General features: G+C 37.1%; 1 protein-coding gene across 2 annotated transcripts in view; it reads left to right on the forward strand.

Moving 5' to 3' along the window:
* The window catches only part of TYR (tyrosinase), a 120,211-nt gene that overhangs the window by 38,603 nt on the left and 55,776 nt on the right, over positions 1–25,832 (forward strand). For both annotated transcript variants that reach the window (XR_014066485.1, XM_081533346.1), the window contains exon 3: positions 11,145–11,292. Coding sequence is in view for 1 of the 2 variants with exons in the window: in XM_081533346.1 (XP_081389472.1) it covers positions 11,145–11,292 (148 nt within the window). In the remaining variant the exon portion in view is untranslated. The remainder of the gene's footprint in view (positions 1–11,144; positions 11,293–25,832) is intronic.

Consider the following 25,832-nt stretch of genomic DNA (forward strand, 5'->3'; position numbering starts at 1 on the left):
AAACGTTTGACATTCAGTAAGGGAATTGCATTTGACAGAGACAAACACTGGATAAACATCTGACCTTGTATATTGGTGGCATTACCGAAGAATTCCAAACTTCTCGGTGTTTTGTGACAAGAACCTGATTGATTCAACTGCCTACATGCCTTTGAGGTCTTATGATAGGAAGCTTTTAAGGTACTCATCTTAAAGAAGAGAGTGGGAATGTCCATAATATCAAGGGCTTTCTCTATGCTGCATGAGTATATTATAGAAAACTGGGCTGGATACAATGCCTTGTGCTCTTTGTTTGTTTGTTTTTTAAGATTTTTTTTTAAGTGGACCATTTTTAAAGTCTTTATTGAATTTGTTGCAATACTGCTTCTGTTTTATGTTTTGGTTTTTTGGCTGCAAGGTATGTGCAGCCTTAGCTCCCTGACCAGGGATCGAACACACAACACCTCATTGGAAGGTGAAGTCTAAAGCTACTAGACCACCAGGGAAGTCCTTGATGCTTTGGGTTGGTTTGTTTGTTTCAATTTTTTTCATAAAAAGAATTAAGGGAATTCCTTAAAAAGAATTAAGGGTATTGTTATAACTAGAAAAGAAAGTCTGTTGTCATCTTAATGTATTTATATTTCAGTATAATTAATAGTTCTACACCAAGTAAGGGAGTGTAACAGAATGATTGAGAGCAGAAATCTGATAGATAACTAGCCCCAAATTCTGGCTCCACCACTTACCAGTTGAATGACCTTGGATAAACCATTGAACCTTTCTAAGCATTGGTTTGACCACCTGAAAGTTGCTTCAATTGTATCCTCTTTACAGAGTTACTGTGAGGATTGTTTCATAGGTATATAATAAAACAGCCTACTACACAGGGGTGAAGAGCATAGTAAAAGCAGTAATCTCTGTTGCCAAGTGGTAATTAAGTCATGACAAAGGTATGAATTATATTTCCATTTATAATTAAACTATGAAGATGAGGCTTTGTAATTTGTTAGCATAGGGAAGACTCTATAGAATTTTTATTGATTATACTTCCCTGTGGCTAACTTTGTGTGCTAAGTTGCTTCAGTCATATCTGACTCTTGTGCGACTTCATGGGCTGTAGCCCACCAGGTTCTCTGTCCATGGGATTCTCCAGGCAAGAATGCTGGAGTGGGTTGCCATTTCCTTCTCCAGGGTATTTTCCAACCTAGAGATTGAACCCACTTCTCATCTCTTATGTCTCCTGCATTGGCAGGTGTGTTCTTTACCACTAGTGCAACCTAACTTTATTTGATATTAATTTTTTCTCATCCGTGCATATGTATGCTCTTACACATTCATAGCAATAACTCTTATGTACAAGTTTCTAGATATGAAAGAGAAGAGAAACAGAATGATTTAAGGGGAAAATATGGCATTTAAAATGAGATGATTGATACAATTTTGGAATTAGCCATTCAGAAGACATGTGACTTTTAATGTGTTATCTAGATTTTCAATCTCACTAACTTTATTGGTAGTATAGGCATGCTGAACTTTGCTCTATCTCCTTTATGTGAGGAACATACAAGGGTGTGCTAATTCATATCTGCTTTGAGAGTTGACAAGATCTTTTCCCAACCCTTTGCTCAATGAGAACCAATTGGTACTTTGAAAGAAACAATCATGGGACTATTTACGTTATGGAAATTGAAAGACAGTACAAGTCAACATATTCTCCACTACCACCTTCATTTTTCCTCTGAGATCTGGTTAATATTTTTCTAGTACATTACTAGGAATGTCAAATTAAAAAAATATACTTTATGAACTCTTAACATGTTATGCAAATATGTTATAATATTCATTACAGAAAATTATAAATATAGAGACAATCTGTGACTTGCATATGAGAGTATCATTAAATGATCTTGTCTGATTAAAAAGTAAAGACATAAATGAGCTTTTAGGATACATTTAAAAGATTTAATAGACTTGTGTATGATAGAAATGCCCTATCAAATCAAGCTGATGAAGGAATATTATATATAGAAATTTTTCAGTGTGACTAACCATCCTTGTTTGCCCAAGACTATGGGGCTTTCCAGAATTAAGATGAACTATATAATTTCCAGAATATATCACAAAATGAAAACATGAAGCAGTTCTTTCAAAAATTATTAAAAATTTCAAGATAGCAACAGCAAAGCATTAAGCCAAGTGTGGATAGGTTTGGGTGAGAAACACTCAGTTGCATGCCTATAAAGCTGGCTCTACCTAGGATCCAGGACTTTCAGTGCTAAAATCAGAATAGACTGCGGCAAACAGAGACTAAAATGGTTGTGACTCTACCTTTTCTTCAAAAATAGTTAGCATTAATATTAATGTATTATCAAAGATTTATCACACCTAATGAAGTATACCAAATGTAGGAGGTACTATCAATTCAGTCATAAATAATAACAAGGAAGAGAAGACGGCTTGAATAACACTTTGCCTATAAGATCTTTGCTTGATTCAATCTGTGCCATTTAGTGAACTAAATGATTCTACTGTGACTCCTGAGTTTTCCTGAATGCACAAGTCTAAGAATATGGAATGCCATTTAAAATTTTACCTTAAAACAACCTTCAGACAAATTGTAAATGAAGAATGAACCATTATGATTGATATGTAAGAAAACTTTATAGATATGTTTATAAACTGGAGATAAGATCTAAGAATTGTTGAAAAAAATCACTGGATAATGTAAATCACATGTATACTGTTTAAATATAATATGTATATAAAGAAAAGGACTACATGTCATTTTCTTTACATACACACAAGTATACATATACACACATGAACATTGATGTTACCATGAGGAGAAATTAGTCTGATGTTTAAAACAATAAACAATTTCAAGTGATAATACAGGAAATAATTCTACTTTCTTTATTGAATTCATGGAGATGACTACAATTTTGACTGATTTCACCATTGTCTTTGGGCAAACAATGAAAATTAGAGCAGTGGTTCTCTAATGCAGACATTAGTGTACATTAAAATCACCAGAAAGACTTTTAAACACAAATGGTGAATCTCAGTGACTTTCTGATTCACAGTTTTTGGTAGGGTTTGAGTGTTTGCATTTCTAAGAAATTTACATAATTTGTGGATCATTTGTGATCTTTTGTGCTGCCCATACTGTGTCACTCAGTCGTGTCCAACTCTCTGAGACCCCATGGAGGGCTGTATGTAGCCCTCCAGGCTCCTCTGTCCATGGGATTCTCCAGGCAAGAATACTGGAGTTTGCCATGCCCTCCTCCAGGTGATCTTCCCAACGCACGGATCAAACCCAGGTCTCCCCATTGCAGGCAGATTCTTTACTGACTGAGCCACCAGGGAAGCCCAGGAATACTGGAGTGGGTAGCCTATCCCTTCTCCAGGGGAACTTTCTGACCCAGGAATTGAAGCAGGGTCTCCTGCATTGCAGGAGGATTCTTCACCATCTGAACTGTGACCTTTTAACTGCCATCTAATAATTACACGGTAAACAATAGCCCACAACAGTGTTTACTTCATTGCTTTGTTCCCCATAGTTGAAGAGGCTTCCTGAGTCAAATTAAAAATATTTTCTGATAAACATAAATGCTGATTAATTATGTCTATGACTGTAGAGCTAGCACTTTGTGTAAGAAACCTTGAAGTTGGAATTAAAGTCAATGCTTCATTGTAACTAGGGACTTGCATAGATCCAAGGATCCTTTTTGATCTACAGTATTATATTCTGCTGCGAGTCATCTAAATTATAAACTTTTAAAAAATATTCAACCATGAAATACAACCTCATAAAATCATTGTGTGTAACCCTGTGAGGCTATGCACTTCATAGTTCCAGAAGAAAGCTGCACCAGGAGAGTGAATTGGAAAACATTGGGGGGGGGGTCATGGCAGGGGGTTCTTGTCAACTGTCCCTTCTCTTTGATCTTTACATGCATCAATGTACATTTTTCTATCTTCTGTTTGGTTTTTTCTCCAGTTATACCCCTGAAACTCTATGAAGTGTTAAAATAGGTTAGAGAAGCATTTAAAATTAAATCAAATAAATTCAATGTACTCTGTTCTAAAAATTTAACCATGTATTTTTTCACATTTTAGACTCCAACAAGCATGATAAAGTGTAACATTTATAGCCCAGCTTCCTAGAAAGGAGTATACTGAATTAGATAATATATGTGAAAACACCTACCTAATGCCTGCTTTGTAGTAGTTGCTCAATTTTTTAAAACATCATTTTCATGGGTACACATTGAAGTAGTTATCAATATGAAAATATTTCAAGGTAGAAGTTCATGATGTGGAATTTTAAAGGCAGAAGCATTTTTAGACTGTCACAATATAGGAGGAAAATATTTTAGGTGAAGGAAATAATATATTCAGAGGTAAAGTTTTTAAAGTGCGAGTTCAAGTTTAGAGGTTAGAGAGCAATTTTGCTTAAATCATTGAATTTCAACCCTGTTTGCACATTAGAACCGCCTGGGGTGTTTTTAAAACTCCAAGTGCCTGAGCCCCACTCTGTACCAATTAAATCTGAATCTCCAGGGCTCAGAGATAGGCATCAATATAAAAAAAAAAAAAATGAACAAACACAAAAACTCTCCAGAGTACTATTGGGGAAGAAACGAAAGAGAAAGATAGATGGAGTGACAAGCTGAAATTTCCTATTGTTATCATCAGCCTGAAACTGTGTTTATTAATTTCCCATAGGAATGTAGCACGCAGACTTGAAGGCATAACACAGAGTAATTTGGGCAACTGTCACTGCCCTTCACAAAGAACTTTGAGCCATTTTGGCATTTGTGACTGCTAACAAGGTCCCTGCTGGCTTATTAGACTTTCCATCCATGGGGAACCCTTGGACAAGAGAGAGGCAATAATGCATGCTGCACCTTGCTGATGATAGTCAATGAATGAAAATAGTAAGTCACTAAATTCATCTCATAGTGCATAATAAAGGGTTTTCAAGGTGTGTCAGCAAGTCAATATGAACACTACCCCACTTTAGTGTGCAGAAAAGAGCATGAGATTTGAAATCAGTCAGAGCCATAGTCAATTCCTTGATTGCCTCGGTTTCTAGCTTGAATTTAGGTGTGTATTTTAACTTCTATTAAGTCTTCTTATCTGAAAACTTGGGACAGTGATAATATTCACCCCTGGGATTCAAATGAGATCATGTACATGAAAGACATTTGAAAAGTTTGACCTATAAATTACTATTATTTGTGCCTAGAAGTCCTCTTGGACTCGCTCTTCCAAAAGGGAATAAAATCTTGGCAAGAGAAACTACTGATGATATTATCTTTTCTATTTTTTCAAGGTGATTCACCAGCCAAAAAATGAATTATGTGAAGAAGTAAAATAGAAAATAATTTATTCACATTTTATATTATTTACATCCATGACATTTCCTTTATTTGGTCACTTAACAAGTAGGAGCATAGAGCTCTTTAAAGGTCACTTGTAGATTTTATGGAGAGAAATGTTATTTTTCCTCCTCCCAATTTTTACAGGATGGTATCAGTGAAGAATTGAGAAATATTTTTAAAGGCTTTTTAAAAAATTGATGTATAGTTACTCTATAATATTATATAAGTTACGGGTGTACAACATACTGATTCACAATTTTCAAAGGTTATCTTTCATTTATAGTTATTACAAAATATTGGCTATACTCCCTGTCCTGTACAATATATCCTTGTAGCTTATTTTATACCCAATAGTTCATACTTATTCACCTATCCCTATACCGGCCCTGCCCCCCTCCTCTCCTCACTGATAGTCTCTAAATTCTTCTCCATATATGTGAATCTGCTCCTTTTTTGTTATATTCACTAGTGTGGTATATTTTTTAGATTCCACATATAAGTGATATTATGCAGTATTTGGCTTTCTCTATCTGACTTATTTCACTTAGCGTAATGCTCTCCAAGTCCATCCAAGTTGCTACAAATGGCAAAAGTTCTATCATTTTTAGGGCTGGAATAGGATTCCATTGTGTGTATACAAACACACACATATATACATTGTACATATCTGCATATATATATACTATGTTGAGAAATATTTTATATTTTCTTTTAAATGCAAAGAAGTGCAAGGTTCTGTTTCTGACTATGGAAAATCAAAGCAAAGTCTTTGGTCTCTGTTTCTGAGGACTTTCCAGTCCTATTTTAAGAGATTAGATACACATAGTCCGTTTAAAATTGTTAATATAATCAGATTGCCTGTATTAACAATTTGGTACTTATCACAAAGAGTTTGGGTGTTTGTCCAACCTGTACCTTTAAACTATTTTTGAGCATATAACACAATGTATTCTGACAAACCCCATGTGCTTCTTATTCAAATACCCTTCATAAGAACATTGGAGACTTTCCTAGATGCATCATCCAGCAAGTTAGCAAAAGAAATGAGTAAAGAAACTCTAGCCTGGCTGAAAACATGCTTAGAATAGCAATCTAGTTTTCAGGATCACCCTGACGCATCTATTGTTGGCTGAGGGCAAGCAGGCAGGCTTTTGCAGAGAAATCAGTTTAGGAGGGGTTTCCCGAGTGGTGCTAGTGGTAAAGAATCTGCGGCCAATGCAGGAGGTGGAAGAGACATGGGTCTCATGCCTGGGTCAGGAAGATCCCCTGGAAAAGGAAATGGCAATCCACTCCAGTACTCTTGCCAGATAAATCCCAGGGACAGAGGAGCCTAACGGGCTATAGTTCATGGGGTCTCGAGTCAAGAAGTATCTGGTGCTGGGGTGGATCCTTAAGGTGGAAATTTTTGGCGAAAGCAGTTTTTCTGCGGTTGGAGTGGACCATATTCTTGGTTAGCGGCTCTCTGAATAGGCACTGATTTATCAGATGCAGCAAACTTGCAGAAATGATAGGTACTACTCAGGAAGCATTTGTCTTGTACTAGATTCTATACTAATTGCATCACACTTGCTATAAATGTGAGAGAAATTGTTTGATAAATAGATAGATGGGGAAACAATGGAAACAATGATAGACTTTATTTTTGGGGCTCCAAAATCACTGCAGATGGTGACTGCAGCCACGAAATTAAAAGACGCTTGCTCCTTGGAAGAAAAGCTATGACCAACCCAGACAGCATATTCAAAAGCAGAGACACTACTTTGCCGACAAAGGTCCATCTAGTCAAAGCTGTGGCTTTTCCAGTAGTCATGTATGGATGTGAGAGTTGGGCTAAAAAGAAAGCTGAGCACCAAAGAATTGATGCTTTTGAACTGTGGTGTTGGTGAAGACTCCTGAGAGTCCCTTGGACTGTAAGGAGTTCCAACCAGTCCGTCCTAAAACAAATCAGTCCTGAATATTCATTGGAAGGACTGATACCGAAGCTGAAACTCCAATACTTTGACCACCTGATGCGAAGAACTGACTCACTGGAAAAGACCCCGATGCTGGGAAAGATTGAAGGCGAGAGGAGAAGGGGACGACAGAGGATGAGATGGTTGGATGGCATCACCGACTCAATGGACATGAGTTTGAGTAAACTCTGAGAGCTGGTGATAGACAGGGAGACCTTGTGTGCTGCAGTCCATGGGGTCGCAAAGAGTCAGACACGACTTAGTGGCTGAACTGACTGACTGGGCGTATGAGAGGTGGGTATTAATTATTCCCTCTTTTACCAATGAAGAAAACAAGGCTCACAAAACATAACTTGAGAAAAGTAATACTTTCAGTAAGAAACGTAGAATTTAAACCCAGTTTGCTCTTCTCTAAAAGTCTTTTCTCTACAAACAGTATCTTCAAATTGCTAAAAACACCACTACAGTTTCACTAAGACACTTAAAGGGTACATGGCACAGAGAGTTTTAAGAAAATTTATTTCCATATCTTCCTCCCAAATATACTTTACTAAAATGAGTCTGAATGAGAAATCTCCTGAAGTTCTTCTTTACCACCTACTCTTGCATAATCTCCCTTCAACTTTTCAGAAGCAAGGTGTACCTCTAGCCTATATCCATACTTATCACAGTACACTCCCAGAGGGGTAAAATCATTCGAGGTACTAAAACAGCAGAGAACTTGGAATATTGGTGCCAGTGTTGCTGGAATGAATGGCTCTAATGAAAAGTAGCGAGTATCTTTAAAGTTAAGTGCTTTGTAAATAAAAGCACTTATAGCTACTTTCATCAAAGAATTTTTGTTTGAGTTGTCACTGATGGATTAGATTATTTTGATGCTGAATCAGCTATGTCATTTTTGGCATATACTAAAAAAAGACTTTAAGTAATTAAGTGAAACTCCTATAATCTTTTTATTACCATCTAGTTTTTTATGAGAATAAAGTTTTCAGGACTAATGATTTTTTTAAAATTTAGAATTGAAAATATGCTAAGCCTTATTCTTTCTAGCAAGGACTATTGCAGGGTATTGTAGATATCTGCAATAACTTTTAACTAACAGATGTTAGTCACTCAGTCATATCTGACTCTTTACAACCCCATGGACTGCAGCCCATCAGGCTCCTCTATCCATGGGATTCTCCAGGCAAGAATACTGGAGTGGGTAGTCATCCCTTTTCCAGAGGATCTTCCCAACCCAGGGATCAAGCCTGGTCTACTGCATTGTGGGCAGATTCTTTACTGTCTGAGCCACCAGGGAAGCCCTTTCATAAATATTGTTAAGAAATGAATTTTCAATAAAACTTTCCTTTTTTATTTAATAACTTATTTTGTAAAATGTTTAGTGTTACATCATTCTAATAAAATATGTATTACTAAAATTTTTAATGACAATCTAGATTATATTGTCACATGAAGTTTTTAAAAGGTGATTTTAACTTCTATACCTAGTTTTGTTGCAGAAAAGTATGATAGGCTGATGAAGTTTTAAAAAATATTTCAAGCATAATATATAACATTTTGGCATACTCCTGTGAGAAAACAGAATAAGAACGTGAGATCTAGTGAAAAAAAAGGAAATCCTATAAAATTTAAGACTATAAGAGAAGAGTTTGTTTAGGTACTTTTCATATGGATGATGGCAAATATCAAACCATTACACTGGATACACTTTTATAAAGTGATTTCAAATTTTTATTTTAAAATTTATACTATTTGCAATATCTACCCTTGAATTTTTTCCTCTAAAACTATTTGCAATTATAATTAAAGCAATTTAGAAACTACTTAAAATATGTGAGAGCATACATAAAAGATGGTTTTAAAGCTTTCATTTTGTTCTACTCAAAGATAAAAGCTTAAAGACCATTGCTCTACAGAAATTCCTCCCATGATATATGAATTATTACTAATAGGAAAAGCAATAAACTAATGCATTTAAGAGCTTAAGTTCTGGAATAAAACAGGTTTGTGTTCCAACCTTAGCTTCTGTTATTTGCTTTTTAATCTTAGGCAATTTGCTTAAACTCTCTAAGCTGTTTTATCCAAATCTACATAACAGAGATTATGAAGATATCTAATTTGTAGAATCATTCTGAAGGTTACATGAAAATAATCATGCTAAGCTTTTAGAAAAATCTCTGCACATATTAAGAACCATGTATATACAATCTTAGGCTTCTCAGGTGGCGCTCGTGGTAAAGAATCTCTGCCAATGCGGGAGAAGCAAGAAATGTGGATTTGATCCCTGGGTCAGGAAGATCCCCTGGAGAAGAAATGGCAGCCCACTCCAGTACTCTTGCCTGGAGAATCCCATGGACAGAGGAGCCTGGTGGGCTACAGTCCATGGGTCACAAAGAGTCAGACATGACTGAGCAACTGAGCACACACACACATACACAATCATAAAGTTGTCATACACAAGCGATGTCAGAGGGGAGAGAGAAGTGTATGGTCTTGGGCTAAGCTTCCGGAGGTAGCTGGGCTTGATACTGTCTCTGAGAATGAGTATAAAAGCTCGAAAGGAGGAGACAGACATCAGCTGAGGGGGCAGAGATACTGTCAGCCACAACGGTAGGAGAACACAAAGCATTGAACTCAAAAGTCAAGAGATGCACTTTAAAAATGGAGCTGACAACAAAATAATCCTAATTGTTTGAAAGGAAGCTAGTTTCCCTCTGCCTCCTATTGTCTGCACTGTTTCTATCCTACCTTTTAAAATAAAATTATAACCTCACAGTTTCTGTTTTCCTGCTAATGCTAAATTTTGAAATTCCGTATGTCCTTGGCATTTTCCTTTAGCTTGGTTCTGATTTACAGTTTAACTCCATTCCTCCCCCTTTGTTTGATTTTAAATCTGAATTCTACTTTTGTTTTGGGTTTTTCCTGAATGGACACTGAAATATCATACTTCACCTATTCCCTGGTAATGTATGGGAGAGAACATAGAATATCAAGAGCTCAGATGTTGCCGTCTAACTGATATGGGTTAAAATGCCCAATCTGCTACTTACTACCTGTGCAAGCTTGGAAATCTCAGGACTTTTTCTGAGCTTCATTTTTCTCTTCTTTCCAGTGGGGATAATGTCTAATCAGCAGAGCTGCTGCAAAGACTGAAGGACTTATGTCACAGAAAGCATTTAGCTCAATTAACATACAGAAAAAAATAACTCTTATCATAATTATTTTTCCTGGTGCATTGAATAGAGCCATTTAATAGAGTCCTGATTAACTTTGAAATATTTTGCAAAATGAAACACATTACCTGAAGTCCTCCAGACTGTCAAAGATGAATTGTAATGTCAGTGGTCACAAGTTTTAATTTTTCTCTGGAATCAGAAATAAAAATTAAAAGTAACCACCAGAACTGGAAAGCAAGAGGACATGTAACAGCTGGAAAGATCTGTTTTTAAGTGCTGTTACAGACTGAAGTGAGAGTGACTGTGCTGATTATTGCAAAAAGGTCTTATTACTTTTTAGGATCTAAAGGAAGAATACTAGGCAGAAGCAACAGGATGGAACACAGACTGGCTTTGCCAATTCCATCTGGTTAATCAGTCCATTGTGACCAGAGTAACACCATTCAACTCTACAAAGATTTATTAAATGCTCACTGGGTATCTAGAATATAAACAATCCCAGTACAGAATGCATTTTATGATTGACTTTATTGTTTTGAATCAGGCAATTATTTTTCAAGTGCAGTTGTAAACCAAACGAGAAACTCACTTAGATTTTAAATCATTAAAACTACTTTTTTTTTTTTCAATTTTCTTTTTGCCAACAGGATTTGCTAATCCACTTACTGGGATAGCAGATGCCTCTCAAAGCAGTATGCACAATGCCTTGCACATCTACATGAATGGAACGATGTCCCAGGTACCAGGATCTGCCAATGATCCCATCTTCCTTCTTCATCATGCGTTTGTTGACAGGTTGGTTGGCACTTCATAAATTATGTGCTTATTGGTTTTAAATGTAGTGGACGTCAAGAAAATGTACAAAAAGCCAACAAGTACATAAAAAGATGCTCATCACTAGTCATTAGAGAAATGCAAATTAAAACCAAAATGAAATAGTACTGCTTGTTAGAATGGCCATCAACAAAAAGACAAGAGATAAATGCTGGCCTGAATGTGGAGAAAGAGGAATCTTTGTGCAGTTTTGGTGAAATTTGTAAACTGATATAGCCATTATGGAAAATGCTATGGAGGATCCTCAAAAAATTAAAAATACAACCACCATATGATCCAGCAGTCCCAATTCTGGGGATATATCCAAAGAAAACAAAACACTTAACTTGAAAAGGACACTCCTACGTTCGTAGCAGTATTATTTACAATAACCAGGATGTGGAAACAACATAAGGGTCCATCAATGATGAGTGGTTGAAGAAGTTGTCACCATCTCCACCTCACTCATGTTCCCAAGAACATGGATATATATCAAATAAGTAAGTGAATATTTGCCTGGAAGATTATTAAGCAGATTTTATTGCTTTCTTGGCAACTTTAATATTATAAGAAGTAAGTAATATCCCATATCAAGTTTTATTCAGAGATGAGTTTTCAAGAAAATATGTAAACACCAAAATTATGATAGCAAATAACATCAAAACCACCAAACCTAGACATCAAGGCAGAAGGAAGAGTGTTGGGAAAAATATCCCACCAGAACAGGTTAAACTGTTTGCTGTTGTTTGGTCACTCAGTCATGTATGACTCTTGGCGACTCCATGGACTGCAGCATGCCAGGCTTCCTTGTCCTTCACTGTCTCCAGGAATTTGCTCAAACTCATGTCCATTGAGTCAATGATGCCTCCCACCATCTCATCCTGTTTACTGAGTCATTTGTATGTCATATTATCTTTGTGAATTTTTGGCATTTTTTTGATCTTTGGTGCCATCCTGTGAACTTTAAAGAAACCTACATTTCCTAGATCTCTTGATGCCCCAGGCAAGAATCATGCAAACTATGGCTTTTAGGCCATATCTGTCCCTTACCTTATTTGTAAATAAGATGTAACCACAATCATTCATCTACATATTGTCTATGGCTGTTTTCATGCTAAAATCACACAGTTGAAACAAGACCATATGGCCCACAAAATAGAAAAGATCTAGTTTCTGGTCCTTTACAAAAAACATTTCTTGACTCCTGCCAACCACCGAATTCCATATTTTAAGCCAGGTGAGAGAAAATGGTTGATCTTTATCTATCCCACCTTGATATATATTTATAGAAAATGCTATAATTTAATTCAATGTTTGGAGGCATTTTTAATGGAGGTAAAGCTATTATGAAGATCTACAACATTTACAAGCCTCTTCCACCTTTGAAAATTAACATTTTCTTCTTTCTTAGAATTATTTATTAATCCTATCTTACAGCTACTCAGTTGTGTACAACTCTTTGTGACCCCATGGACTGCAGCATGCCAGGCTTCCCTGTCCTTCCCTATCTCCTACAATTTCCTCAAACTCATGTCCATGGAGTCCGTGATGTCATCCAATCATCTCCTCTGAAAAGCATCTTTATAAAGAAGGATAGAGACCGTGGATTGCTGCAACATCTGAGCCGTCCTCTTAGTTCTTGGCGTACAGAGATGCATTTTCCAATCAGATGCTCTATTTATTACTGTTCAATTATTCACAAACATATTTGTTGAATACCTGCTGTGTGCTGAATACATTTGCCTGAATGTTCCACACTCATTACTGCTGCTATGCATTGCTTTTACCAGTCTCCAAATCTGGAATGTATTTTCCATGACTAATCTAATTACTATACAATCTTCAAAACTATTTTCAATTTTAAGCTCTTCTGTGATGAATGACCAGACTATGACAGTCTAAAACCATTTCTCCCATCCAAAGGCATGTTGGAGCCAGCCCCGAATCACTAGCAAGGTTGAATTATGTACAGATTTTCACAACTTTGCATTCGGTGATCTCAATCATAGCTAGAAACCAGTATTGGTAGGAGTATTTACATTAGGAAACTGGCAAATTCTACAAATCAAGGCTTTCACTCTGAGAGAGCTGGTTGTGAAAATAATGGCCAGCATAATCCTGCTCCTATCTGTTAACACACATCACTTTCTCTACTTCTTATTTTGAACACATCATTTGTATCATTCTTATTGATTGTGTGTTTTTTTTATTGATTGTGCTTTGTCTCTACCACTAATCTCTGAGCTACTATGGCAGGACCCATGTCTTGAATTATATCTGGTTTTTTTTTTTCCAAGAACATTTTGTCTACTTTGTAATTAGAAGATCTCTAATAAATTTGTATAAAATAAATAAATAATTGAAAAAGTCTTAGCAAGTTACTTTCATCATAGCTACAAAGAAAACTACAGAGAAGTCATTTTAGCTAAAAAATGTTTTTTCAAGTCTGGTAAAGCACAGATCATTCAAAGCTATAAACTTGTTTCAAGATTTAGCATGTTTCTAGACCATTAAACCTTGTTCTTGGCATTGGCTAAACAGAATAATGAGAAAAGATCACTGGCTTAACAAAGCTTAGTCTAGTGGGAAATACAAACAAGTAAGCAACTGTAGTATATTATAATTCATGTGATCATTACAGCCATTCTTGGAAAACTACATAAAAAGGATGATATATGAAGGGAACTCTGAAGAGCAGCAGGCCTAGAAGACAAGAAGGGTATTTAGGATCGAAAGAATAACTCTTACCTCATTGAAACCAGGCACAAGCTAGAAATATGAACTGAAGAAGAAAATGGAAGCTTAGGGTCCCAAACAAGGAAATTTGCCTCAAGGCCCATGTGTAGAGAAAGTGAGAAGATTCCAGTGACAAATTAGCTTACCACCAAAATGTACCATTGTTGGGCAATTAAAGACATCAGTTCAGTTGTTCAGTCATGTCCGACTCTTTGCGACCCCATGGACTGCAGCATGCCAGGCCTCCCTGTCCATCACCAACTCTCTCAGCTTACTCAAACTCATGTCCATTGAGTCAGTGATGCCAACCAACCATCTCATCCTCTGTCATCCCCTTCTCCTCCATATTCAATCTTTCCCAGCATCAGGGTCTTTTCCAGTGTGTCAGTTCTTCACATCAGGTGGCTAAAGTACTGGAGTTTCAGCTTCAGCATCAGTCCTTCCAATGAATATTCAGGACTGACTTCCTTTAGGATTGACTGGTTGGATCTCCTTGCAGTCCAAGGGACTCTCAAGACATAGAGTAATTCCAATTCTTTCTACCACTTTAAGTTAAAAAAAGAAAAAAAAAAAAAAGAAAATCAGAGAACGAGACTTCTGTGGTTGTCCAGTGTTTAAGAATCCACCTGCCAATGTAGTTGACACATCCCTGGTCAGAGAAGATCCCACATGCCACAAGGCAATTAAACCAGTGAGCCACAACTGGCAAGCCCATGAGCTGTAACTACTGAAGCCCTTGCATGCTAGAGCCTGTGCTCCGCTGCAATGAGAAGTCCATGCACAGCAATGAGAGTGTAATCCTTTCTTGCTGCAACTAGAGAAAGTCCACAAGAAGCAACAAAGATCCAGCTCAGCCAAAAATTTTAAAAATAATGAATTAATATTTTTTCTAAAAAAATAGGAGAATGGATCTAATACAGTAATTCTAAAGGATAATATGTATTTAGTTTTTACTATGTGCTAGGCACTGTTCCCAGGTGGCTCAGTCAAAAAGAATCTGCCTGCCTATGCATGAGACTTGGGAGACGCAGGTTTGATTCCTGGATCAGGAAAATCCCCTCGAGGAGGAAATGGCAACCCACCCCAGTATTCTTGTCTGGAAAATTTCATGGACAGAAGAGCCTGGTGGGCTACAGTCCGTGCAATTGCAAAAGAATTGTACATGACTTCCGACTGAGCATGCACGCATGCAGGTGCTGTTCTAAACTCTTTACAAGTTTTATTTCATTTAATCCGCAAGTCTGCAATGTTCTAGTATTATCCTTACTTTATATTTTAAAAAAGAGAGTTGGAGAAGTTCTGTAATTGTCTCAAGATATACAGCTAATAAGAGAGCAGAACTGAGAGTTAAACAATGCAGTCTTACTAAAGAGCCATGTTCTTAACCACATTGGAGAATTCTTGGAAAGTCCAAAGATGAGTTTTCCTTTTGACTACTCTTCAGTTCAGTTCAGTCTCTCAGTCGTGTCCGACTCTTTGCAGCCCCATGGACTGCAGCACGCCAGGCCTCTCTGTCCATCACCAACTCCCGGAGTTTACTCAAACTCATGTCCATTGAGTCAGTGGTGCCATCCAACCATCTCATCCTCTGTCATCCCCTTCTTCTCCTGCCTTCAACCTTTCCCACCATCAGGGTCTTTTCAAATGAGTCAGTTCTTCGCATCAGGTGGACATTTGTCTTTTCAAATGAGTCAGTTCTTCGCATCAGGTGGACAAAGTATTGGAGTTTCAGCTTCAGCATCAGTCCTTCCAATGAATATTCAGGACTGATTTCCTTTAGGATGGACTGGTTGGATCTCCTTGCAGTTGAAGGGACTCTCAAAAGTCTTCTCCAATACCAGTTCAAAGCATCAATTCTTTGGCACTCAGCTTTCTTTATAGTCCAACTCTCACATCCATACATGATTACTGGAAAAAACATAGCCTTGACTAGACTTGACTACTCTTAGATTGAGGATAAATCATTTTCATTAAAAGTTCATTCATTCATCAAGCATTTTAAGTTTTTACTATATTCTAGATACTATGCCAGTAACTGTGCCTTTTTATCTATTGGTATGAATAAAGAGTCCTGACCTCCAGATGCTTTGGTGTTGTTTAGTAGCCAGGTTGTTTCCAATTCCTTGCAACCCCATTGACTGTAGCATGCCAGGCTTCCTTGTCCTTCACTATCTCCCGGAGTTTGCTTGAACTCATGTCCATTGAGTCAGTGATGCTATCCAACTATCTCATCCTCTGTCGCCCCCTTCTCCTCCTGCCCTCGGTCATTCCCATCATCAGATCTTTTCCGATGAGTTGGCTCTTTGCATCAGGTGGCCAAAATATTGGAGCTTCAGCTTCAGCATAACTCCTTTCAATGAATACTCAGGGTTGATTTTTTTTTAAGATTGACTGGTTTGATCTCCTTGCAGACAAAAAGACTCTCAAGACTCTTCTCCAGTACCACAATTTGAAAGCATCAGTTCTTTGGCTCTGAACCTTCTTTATAATCCTTCAAAAAGACAGGAGACAAAAACACATAGCAATATAACACTGTCACCTGCATCTCCTGGATTGCAGGCAAATTCTTTATGGCTGAACTGCCAGGAAAGCCATTGAAAGAAATGTAAGAGGTATGTGAATCTAGAGAAGGAAGAACTTAACTTTGTCCTGGAAATTAAATGCTTTCTAAAGAAGACTATGCATAGATTGATTCTTAAAGATGAGGAGAAATTACAGACATGAAAGTATATGTCATACTAAGGTAACAAAATAGATAAATTGTAAGATAAAGGAAAGCAAACTGAGGTATTTGGCCAGGCTGGCTGGAGAATAGTTTTACATGAGAAAAAATTGAGAAAGCTAGGGTCAAATTTAGGGAAACCGGTATGTTCTTGATTTCTTTGAAGGACTTCCTTTAAAACTCTATGAAAATATGTTAGTTTTTCTTTAATTTTAAATTAAATCACACACACAACTTGAGGAATAAGCAAATTGAGGAAAATTGCCTGAAGTCTATACTACCATATAAGTAGAATAAATAAATTTTAAATGTTTAGAAAATTTTAAAAAGTAGAGAAAGGAACAAATTAACAACATAAGATAAGTTTCACATCACCATTATTCTTTGGTATTTCCAGAAGGAAAAATATTTGTCTTGTATGCACAAAGTTGTCTTGATTCTGTACTTTTCCCTCTATTTAATAATCTGTATCAGATATATTTCTATATTAGTACATACAGATCTATCTATTTCCTTTTAAAGGCTTCATAGAATTTTGTTGTAAGCCACAGATTGGGAGAAAATATTTGTAAAACACACATATGGTAAAAAAAAAAACAGTTATCTAAAATGCACAAAGAATTCTTAAAACTCAACAATAAGAAAACCATCCCAAGTAAAAAATGGGTCAAAGTCTTAGCAGACACTTCACCAAAGAAGATATACAATGGCACACAAACACATAAAAAAGTGTTTCATGTCATATGTCATTGGAGAAATGCAAATTATAACACAAAGATACCACTATACACTTATAAGAACTGGGAGCATCTGACAACACCAAATGCTGGTGAGGATATGGAGCTATGAGAACTCTCAGTTGTTGCTGGTGGAAATGCAAAATTATGCAAGCCACTTTGGAAGACAGTTTGGCAGCTTCTCATAAACTAAAAATACTCTTATCGTAGGATCTAACAAACATGCTTCTTGGTATTTACACGAAGGAGTCGAAAACCTATGTGCACATAAAATCCTAAACATAGTTGTGTATAGCAACTTCCAACTTTCAAACTTGGAGGCAAACAGAATGTCTTTCAATAGGTGAATGGATAAATAAATGCAGACAATAATATATTATTCAGTGATAAAAAGAAATGAGCTATCAAGGCATGAAAAGACATGAAGAAACCTAAATGCATATTACTAAGCAAAAGAAGCCAACCTGAAAAGGCTGTGTATTGTATGATTTCAACTATAGAACATTCTCAAAAAAGCAATACAATGGAGATTATGAAATGATCAGTTGTTGTCAGGGTTAAGAACAGCAGGAATGAACACAAGTAGAATACAGAGGATTTTTAGGGCAGTAAAATTTGTATGATAGCATAATGATGGTTACAACATTATACGTTTGTCCAAACCCACAGAACGTACGAGGCCAACAGTGAACCCTAAGGTAACCTACAGACTTTGCTTGACTGTGGCATGACATTGTAGGTTCATCAGTTATAGCAAATGCACCACTCTGGTGGGGGATGTTGATGAGGGGAAGGTTATGTGTGTGTGGTGGAGGGAAGGGCATTGGGAAATCTCTGTCTTCCTTTAATTTTGTTGTAAGCCTAAAACTTCTCCTTCAAAAAAGTCTTTAAAAAGAGGTAAGTATGGTTGTAGCCTACCTAGCACTTTAAATAACTGAAATTAAGACTGGTAACAACATAATGTTGTTGCCTAATATCAAGCAATATACCATCAAGACTCTGTTAATCAGAAATGTGACATGGACAGTGAGGCACTGATGAATCTCTAGGAAACTGTAACAAAGCACAGAAGTCAGAAAAAGTTAGTGGCATTGACTCATACCAATTTAACCTAGGCAGCCTTAGTAGCTCCTTATTTGAGAATTTTTCTCATGTAACTCATCAAACGTAACTAATGAATGAGCCTAAGTATTTCTAGCATCTCTCTTCTTGTAAGGTGAAGCAACAAAACTTTGTTGTTTTCTGAGAACCCTCTAAGAAATCACAAAGGTAATTTAAAAGATATTCTACAAGATTTATTTGACGTTTTCTATATGGAGGATCTGATTTGAGCAAGGCAAAAGTCGAAGGAGGAAATTTGGGCATGACTAAGTAGGATTATGAATGCCTGAGAAATAATATTTCATTAAATTTTTAATCAAAGTGTCAATAAAACATTTTAAAATTTTAAGAAGAAGCTAACAGGATTGTAAAGAATCGTGGTTCTTTTGTAAGTGAGGAACAAGAAACCTTTGCTTTTTTTCCTCTCTTAAACAATCAAAATTATAGTAAAGGCTACATAAATCTCAGGAAATTCTTCTAGTTAGAGACAAAATATCTGCTATCTAGAAAGTTTTTTAAAAAAATCCTTTATATTGTAGGCAAAGGTTGTAAGCAATAAGCCAGTGAGTAAATAAATAAATAAATAAGTCTGTCAGTAGGTAAGCCAAGACAAAATTGAGACCATTTTAAGGTTTTAAAAAAATTTATAACTTATTTTTCAAACTTAGGTATTATAAATAAAATTCACTTTCCAAATTTTATCCTTCATTAATTCCTTCATATCCTGGAACACGATGGCACTTTAAGACAGATTCTAGGGACTCTGCAAAGTCAGCACTAATTTCATTATAATATTAAGATGTCATGGCTGATTCATGTCAATGTATGGCAAAAACCACTACAATATTGTAAAGTAATTAGCCTCCAATTAAAATAAATAAATTAATTTTAAAAAGATGTTATTAACATGCAGTGTTAATCTAGTCACTGTTTATCTTTAAGTGATTCAGTATTTAAAAAATAGAATTCTATTGTATTGGATGCAACATTCTTTAGTAATCAGATTCAATCCCAGGGTCAGGAAGATCCCCTGGAGAAGGAAATGGCAGTCCACTCCAGAATTCTTGCCTGGAAACTCCTGGGAAATCTTCTGGAAAGAGAATCCTGGCGGGATACAGCTCATGAGGTTGCAAATGAGTCAGACATGACTCAGTGACTAAACACAACAACAATCACTTATAACAGGCATTTTGATTGTTTCTTTTTTTCTATCTTTTTTTGGTAAAAAATATACATATATTATATAATATAATACATATTTATAAAAATTTAAATCATATATATATATGATTTTGGACATTTGTGAGTATAGCCAAAGAATAGATTTTTCATATTGGAATTAAAAGGTGAGAGGTTAAATACATTTAAAATTTGTTAATATTTTCAAATTGCCATCCAAAACTGGTTGTGCTAGCTATTTACACATTTCCACAAATAGAGAAAGTGTGTTGGCCAACCTGTACTCTCATTTGCACTAGCTATTCTCAAATTTATTAATCTTTGACTCAAGTGGAAAAATATTTATCTGTATTTTCTGTTTCCTATGCATGTCTATTTACATTCTTTGCTAAGTTATATTAGATTAACTTGTCATTTTATTATTGAATTGTACAGGCTCCTCATAATTTCTTAGTTGGTCTCTTTTGTCATTAACCTTACGAATATTTTCTGCAGTTGTTAATTGTCATTTAAATATTAATGGTATGTTTCTTTGTATTCAGAAGTTAATATATGACCATTTATATAATTTTTCATATTCGATATAGCTTCAGAGTCTTTAACTCTTTGTTCTTCAGTATTCTTCTTTGTCAAAAGAATGGGCTGATCTCAAACTCCTTGATTCTTTCTGGACTTTAAAGTCCTCTGGATAATGTGCTTTTGATGAGATGACAGTAGAATGCATTAGGACAATTACAGGGCTTGAGCAAGTTTCTTAGTGACATTGTAATCATGCTTTAAGTTATGATTAATAGGCAACTGGCAAATAGATAAGTCCAATTTATAGTATAAATTATTTTTCTCTGCTATAAAGATTAAGATCTGACAAGGGACTCTACACTGTTCTCAGATCTGTAAAAAATTTTCTCAAAAGAAGAAAGGATTGAAGAGTGATTTCCTAAAAAAAGCGAATAGTTTGGAATGTTGTTTATTCTTTTTCTCTAAGAAGATCAGATTTTGGGTATGCTAAACACAGAGACATTTGAAACTTTAAAGCAACCTAAGACTACAACACCCATCAAGCCAAGCTAATGTTTTTAGCTATGGAATCTGAAACGTTTACGCTCATAAATGCCTCCAGAAGGAAGATGAACATTGATGCCTGAGGGTACTCTATGGATAACTGTCAGAGAAACAGAGAGAGAGCTTTAGAAATACTTCCTTTTCCTTAATACCTCATTACTCAGGAGGGCTCAAGGGGACAAAAGCAGGCACATCTCTGGATGCATGCATTCATTCAGCTGTTAATTCAACAAACAAGTCCTCTCTCTGCTTTGTGTGCTGTATTATATATTAGGCCACCGGGATGCAGCAGTCACTAATATTATTCCTCCCCACCTAATGCCACTGATCCAGATATGTAAAAACTGAGTAACATAAAAGAAAATGTAACTTCTGCAGGGGTAGTGGTTTAACAGGCCAGAGTACATGAGAGTGAAGAGAAGAGCATCAAGGAAGTAGGGGCCACAAGATGGTCCTCCTCAACCCCTGGATCTGCAAGACTGAGCAGCCTGCCAGGTGCAGAGCAGAGAGTCAATGAATAGTTGTTACATTCCACTGTTTGGAATTCTCTTATGACTGGTGACTTTATGAAGAATGAGTAAGATTTTGACTTGTGAAGTTTGGTAGTAAAAATTTCAATTTATGAGAATCAAAACAAGAAAAATTCAGAAACTTTAGGAAATAGGTCATTGTTAAAACCCCAATAAAATACTGAAACCACAGCTCAACTCGAGTCTTCTGAATTGCAGGCTATCTCTTTACCATTTGAGTCACTAGAGAGCCCTAATGTGAGTGCTTCAGTTCAGTTCTCTTCAGTCGCTCAGTCGTGTCCAACTCTTTGTGACCCCACGGACTGCAGCACACCAGGCTTCCCTGTCCATCACCAACTCCCGGAGTTTGCTTAAACTCGTGTCCATCGAGTTGGTGATGCCTTCCAACCATCTTGTCTTCTGTCGTCCCCTTCTCCTCTTGCCTTCAGTCTTTTCCAGCATCAGGGTCTTTTCAAATGAGTCAGTTCTTCGCATCAAGTGGCCAAAGTATTGGAGTTTCAGCTTCAGCATCAGTCCTTCCAATGAATATTCAGGGTTGATTTCCCTTAGGAGGACTGGTTGGATCTCCTTGCAGTCCAAGGGACTCTCAAGAGTCTTCTCCAACACCACTGTTCAAAAGCATCAATTCTTCAGCACTCACCTTCCTTTATAGTACAACTCTCACATCCACCACCCATGACTACTGGAAAAGACATAGATTTGACTAGATGGATCTTTGCTGGCAAAGTGATGTCTCTGCTTTTTAATATGCTGTCTAGATTTGTCATAGCTTTTCTTCCAAGGACCAAGCGTCATTTAATTTCATGGCTGCTATCACCATCTTCAGTGATTTTGGAGCCCCAAAACATAGTCTGTCACTGCTTCCATTGTTTCCCCATCTATTTGCCATGAAGTGATGGGACCAGATGCCATAATCTTAGTTTTCTGAATGTTCAGTTTTAAGCCAACTTTTTCACTCTTCTCTTTCACTTTCATCAAGAGGCTCCTTAGCTCTTCTTTGCTTTCTGCCATAAAGCTGGTATCATCTGCATATCTGAAGTTATTGATATTTCTCCTGGCAATCTTGATTCCAGCCTGTGCTTCATCTAGTCCAACATTTTGCATGATGTACTCTGCTTATAATAAGCAGGGTGACAATATAGAGCCTTGATGTACTCCTTTCCTGATTTGGAACCAGTCTTTTGTTCCATGTCCAATTCTAACTGTTGCCTCTTGGCCTGCATACGCATTTCTCAGGAGGCAGATCATATGGTCCGATATTCTCATCTCTTTAAGAATCTTCCACAGTTTGTTGTGATCCACACAGTCAAAGCCTTTGGCGTAGTCAATAAAGCAGAAGTAGTTGTTTTTTGGAACTCTCTTGCTTTTTTTGATCCAACAGATGTTGGCAATTTGATCCCAGGTTCCTCTGCCTTTTCTAAATCCAGATTCAACATCTGGAAGTTCACAGTTCATGTACTGTTGAAGACTGACTTAGAGAATTTTGAGCACTACTTTGCTAGCATGTGAGATGAGTGCAATTGTGCAGTAGTTTAAACATTCTTTGGCATTGCCTTTCTTTGGGATTGGAATGAAAACTGACATTTTCCAGTCCTGTGGCCACTGCTGAGTTTTCCAAATTTGCTGGCATATTGAGTGCAGCATCATCTTTTAGGATTTAGTATGTGAGTGCTTATTGTGTACCAAATGCTAAGGGCATCCTTTGACTGACCCTTTTAATAGTTACAACAATCCTACCATTTAAGTGCTGTTATCATCCCCATCTTAGGGAGAATGGACTAAAGCACAGAGAGGTTAAGTAACCTGTCAGGATATGAACCCATGTTCTTATCCTGTACTATTTGCTGCTTCATAAAGGGTTTGGAGAACAGAAGAAGTATATGTCTATACACAGAGAGAATCTAATCTTTCCCCAACGTAAGAACAGGAGCTAACAGAATAGGCGGTTATCTTGAACCCTAGCAAGCAGCATGGTTACTGCAGCAGGAGGCCAGTCAATTAAGCAGAATAAGATGGTGAAAAATTTAGCAACCTCAAACTGGACAGCATGTGGGGTAACAGGGGGAGGGTGGGGTGGGGGAAAGGTGCAGGGGGCAAGTGGAGGCTAGACAGTGAGGAATGGGAGATGTGAAGGGTAACAAAAACTGGGCCAAATATTTGGGGAAAAGGTTTCAGTTTAGAGTGCCCAAAAGCTTAAGCCTGCAGTTTTAACTGATCCTCTCTTTTTAAAAATTGTATTGAAATATAATTGATTTATAATGTGTTAATTTCAGATGCACAGCAAAGTGATTTAGTTATATATATATATATATATAAAACTGAAAAATATATGTATATATTATTTTTACATTCTTCATTATAGTTATTACAAGATATTGAGTGTAGTTCCTTGTGCTATACAATAGGTTCTTTTTTATCTATTTTATATATGGTAGTGTGTATATTTTAATCCCAGACTCCTAATTTATTCCTCCTCTCCTTTGTCCTTTGATAACAATAGGTTCATTTTCTATGTCTGTGAGTATGTTTTGTAAATAAATTCATTTGTATCTTTTATTTTAGATTCCACATGTAAGCTATATCATATGTTTATCTTTCTCTTAGTTCGTTTAGTATGAGAATCTCTCGATCCATCCATGTTGCTGCAAATGGCATTATCTCATTCTTTTATGGCTGATAATATTCCATTGTGTGTATACTACACATTTTGTTTAGTTGCTAAATTGTATCCAACTCTTTTGTGACTCCATGGACTGTAGCCCATTAGGCCCCTCTACCCATGGAATCTCAGGCCAGAATACTGGAGTGGGTTGCATTTCCTTCTCCTGGGGATCTTTCCAACCTAGAGGTCGAACCTGTGTCTCCTGCAATGGCAGGTGACTCTTTACCACTGGGCCACCAGGGAAGCCCATACTACACACACACACACACACACACACACACATATAGTACAGAAGTCTGCAACCACATTAGTTTTTGCCCAAAATAGAATAACTTATCCTTAACTTTGCAAAGGTTTCCAATGTAGACTCCAAATTCTTCAAACATCCCTTGGACATACCCTGTGGCATATCATGTAATATATTTTGACTCTATTCCATGCATCTAAGATGTCATTTTATATGCCATATGTCATATATATATATATTCATACAAATATATATATATATATATATATAAAACACATCTTCTTTACACATTCATCTTAAACCCTCCTCTGATGTAGGTAGGTCTCATCTTTGCTGAGCAGGCACTGAGTCAGGAACTAAGGGTGGCAAAGTTGGAGAAGGCAGGAAGGGATGCTCAACCTCTGGAATCTCATAGCATAGTTCCTAGACTCTAAGCATGGATGAGAAGTCCTCTAGTGGAAGAACCACAAGACCTGGGAGCAGAAGACCTGGGAGCAGAAGACCTGGGAGCAGACCTGTGAGCAGATCCTAGCTCTGCTTTGAGATACATATATGATCCTGGGTAGGTAGCTGACCTCTCCCCACCTCCATTTCCTCACTCATAAAGTGTGGTAATATTATTACTTTTCTCATAGGAAAGTGACTTTACAGTTTATAATGCATTATACAAGAACTAGGGCTTCTCTGGTGGCTCAGTGGTGAAGAATCTGCCTGCAATGCAAGAGACACATTCTCGGGTTCAATCCCTGGGTCAGGAAGATCCCCTGAAGGACAGCATAGCAACTCGTTCCAGTGTTCTTGCCTGGAGAATCCCATGGACAGAGGAGCCTGGTGGTCTACAGTCCAGGGGGTCGCAGAGTCAGACACATCTGAAGCAACTGAGCACACACATATGACTAGTTCTTGTAGAGAGAGTAGAGTGTAAGGCGCTTTTATGAAGCGTATGTAATACTTTTGTTCTTTACTCTCTATTTTCAAGTTCTCTCTAGCATCAACAATACTTCCTCAGTTCTCCTGTAGTCTGTCTTTTGAGGGCATGGGAATCCCAGCTAGGTACTAACCTGAAACAAAACATTCCAGGGATGCCAAGCCTGCCTCACTCCTCAGCTACAGATGAACTATATCTTTTGGAGTGTCTTCTTGGCTGTGATTGCTAGTGAGGCTTCCTTTCCATTCTATTCCTCAAGCCTCCCCTGGGTCATCTTGCTAAGAAGGCTGCCCTGACCCACATGCCTGCAAACCAAATGCCTTGCCAACTTGGCAGCTCAGAAATAGTCCAGGCAGAAGGCAGGTCCCTGGAGCTTCAGGAATGAACAGCAGATTGCCTGCCTGCTGGTGATTGCAAGGCTGAAGCTTGCTTAGAAAGACAGAAATCCCAGGGTTAGGGAAGGAGGTGAACTCAGAAATCAGAGGAGTGTCTGAAATTCTGCTCTAGGAATCAGATCAGATGATAGAAGAGGACCTCCTTGTTTCTTAGTTTCTTTTCATACTTTTGGATTCTACCAGCTTTAAAGATGCTCCCTGGACTTAAATCCCTAGAAAAAAT

This window comes from Giraffa tippelskirchi, chromosome 10 (genome assembly GCF_054371585.1).
Source record: "Giraffa tippelskirchi isolate mGirTip1 chromosome 10, T2T-mGirTip1v1.2.pri, whole genome shotgun sequence".
NCBI classification, from domain to species: Eukaryota; Metazoa; Chordata; class Mammalia; order Artiodactyla; family Giraffidae; genus Giraffa; species Giraffa tippelskirchi.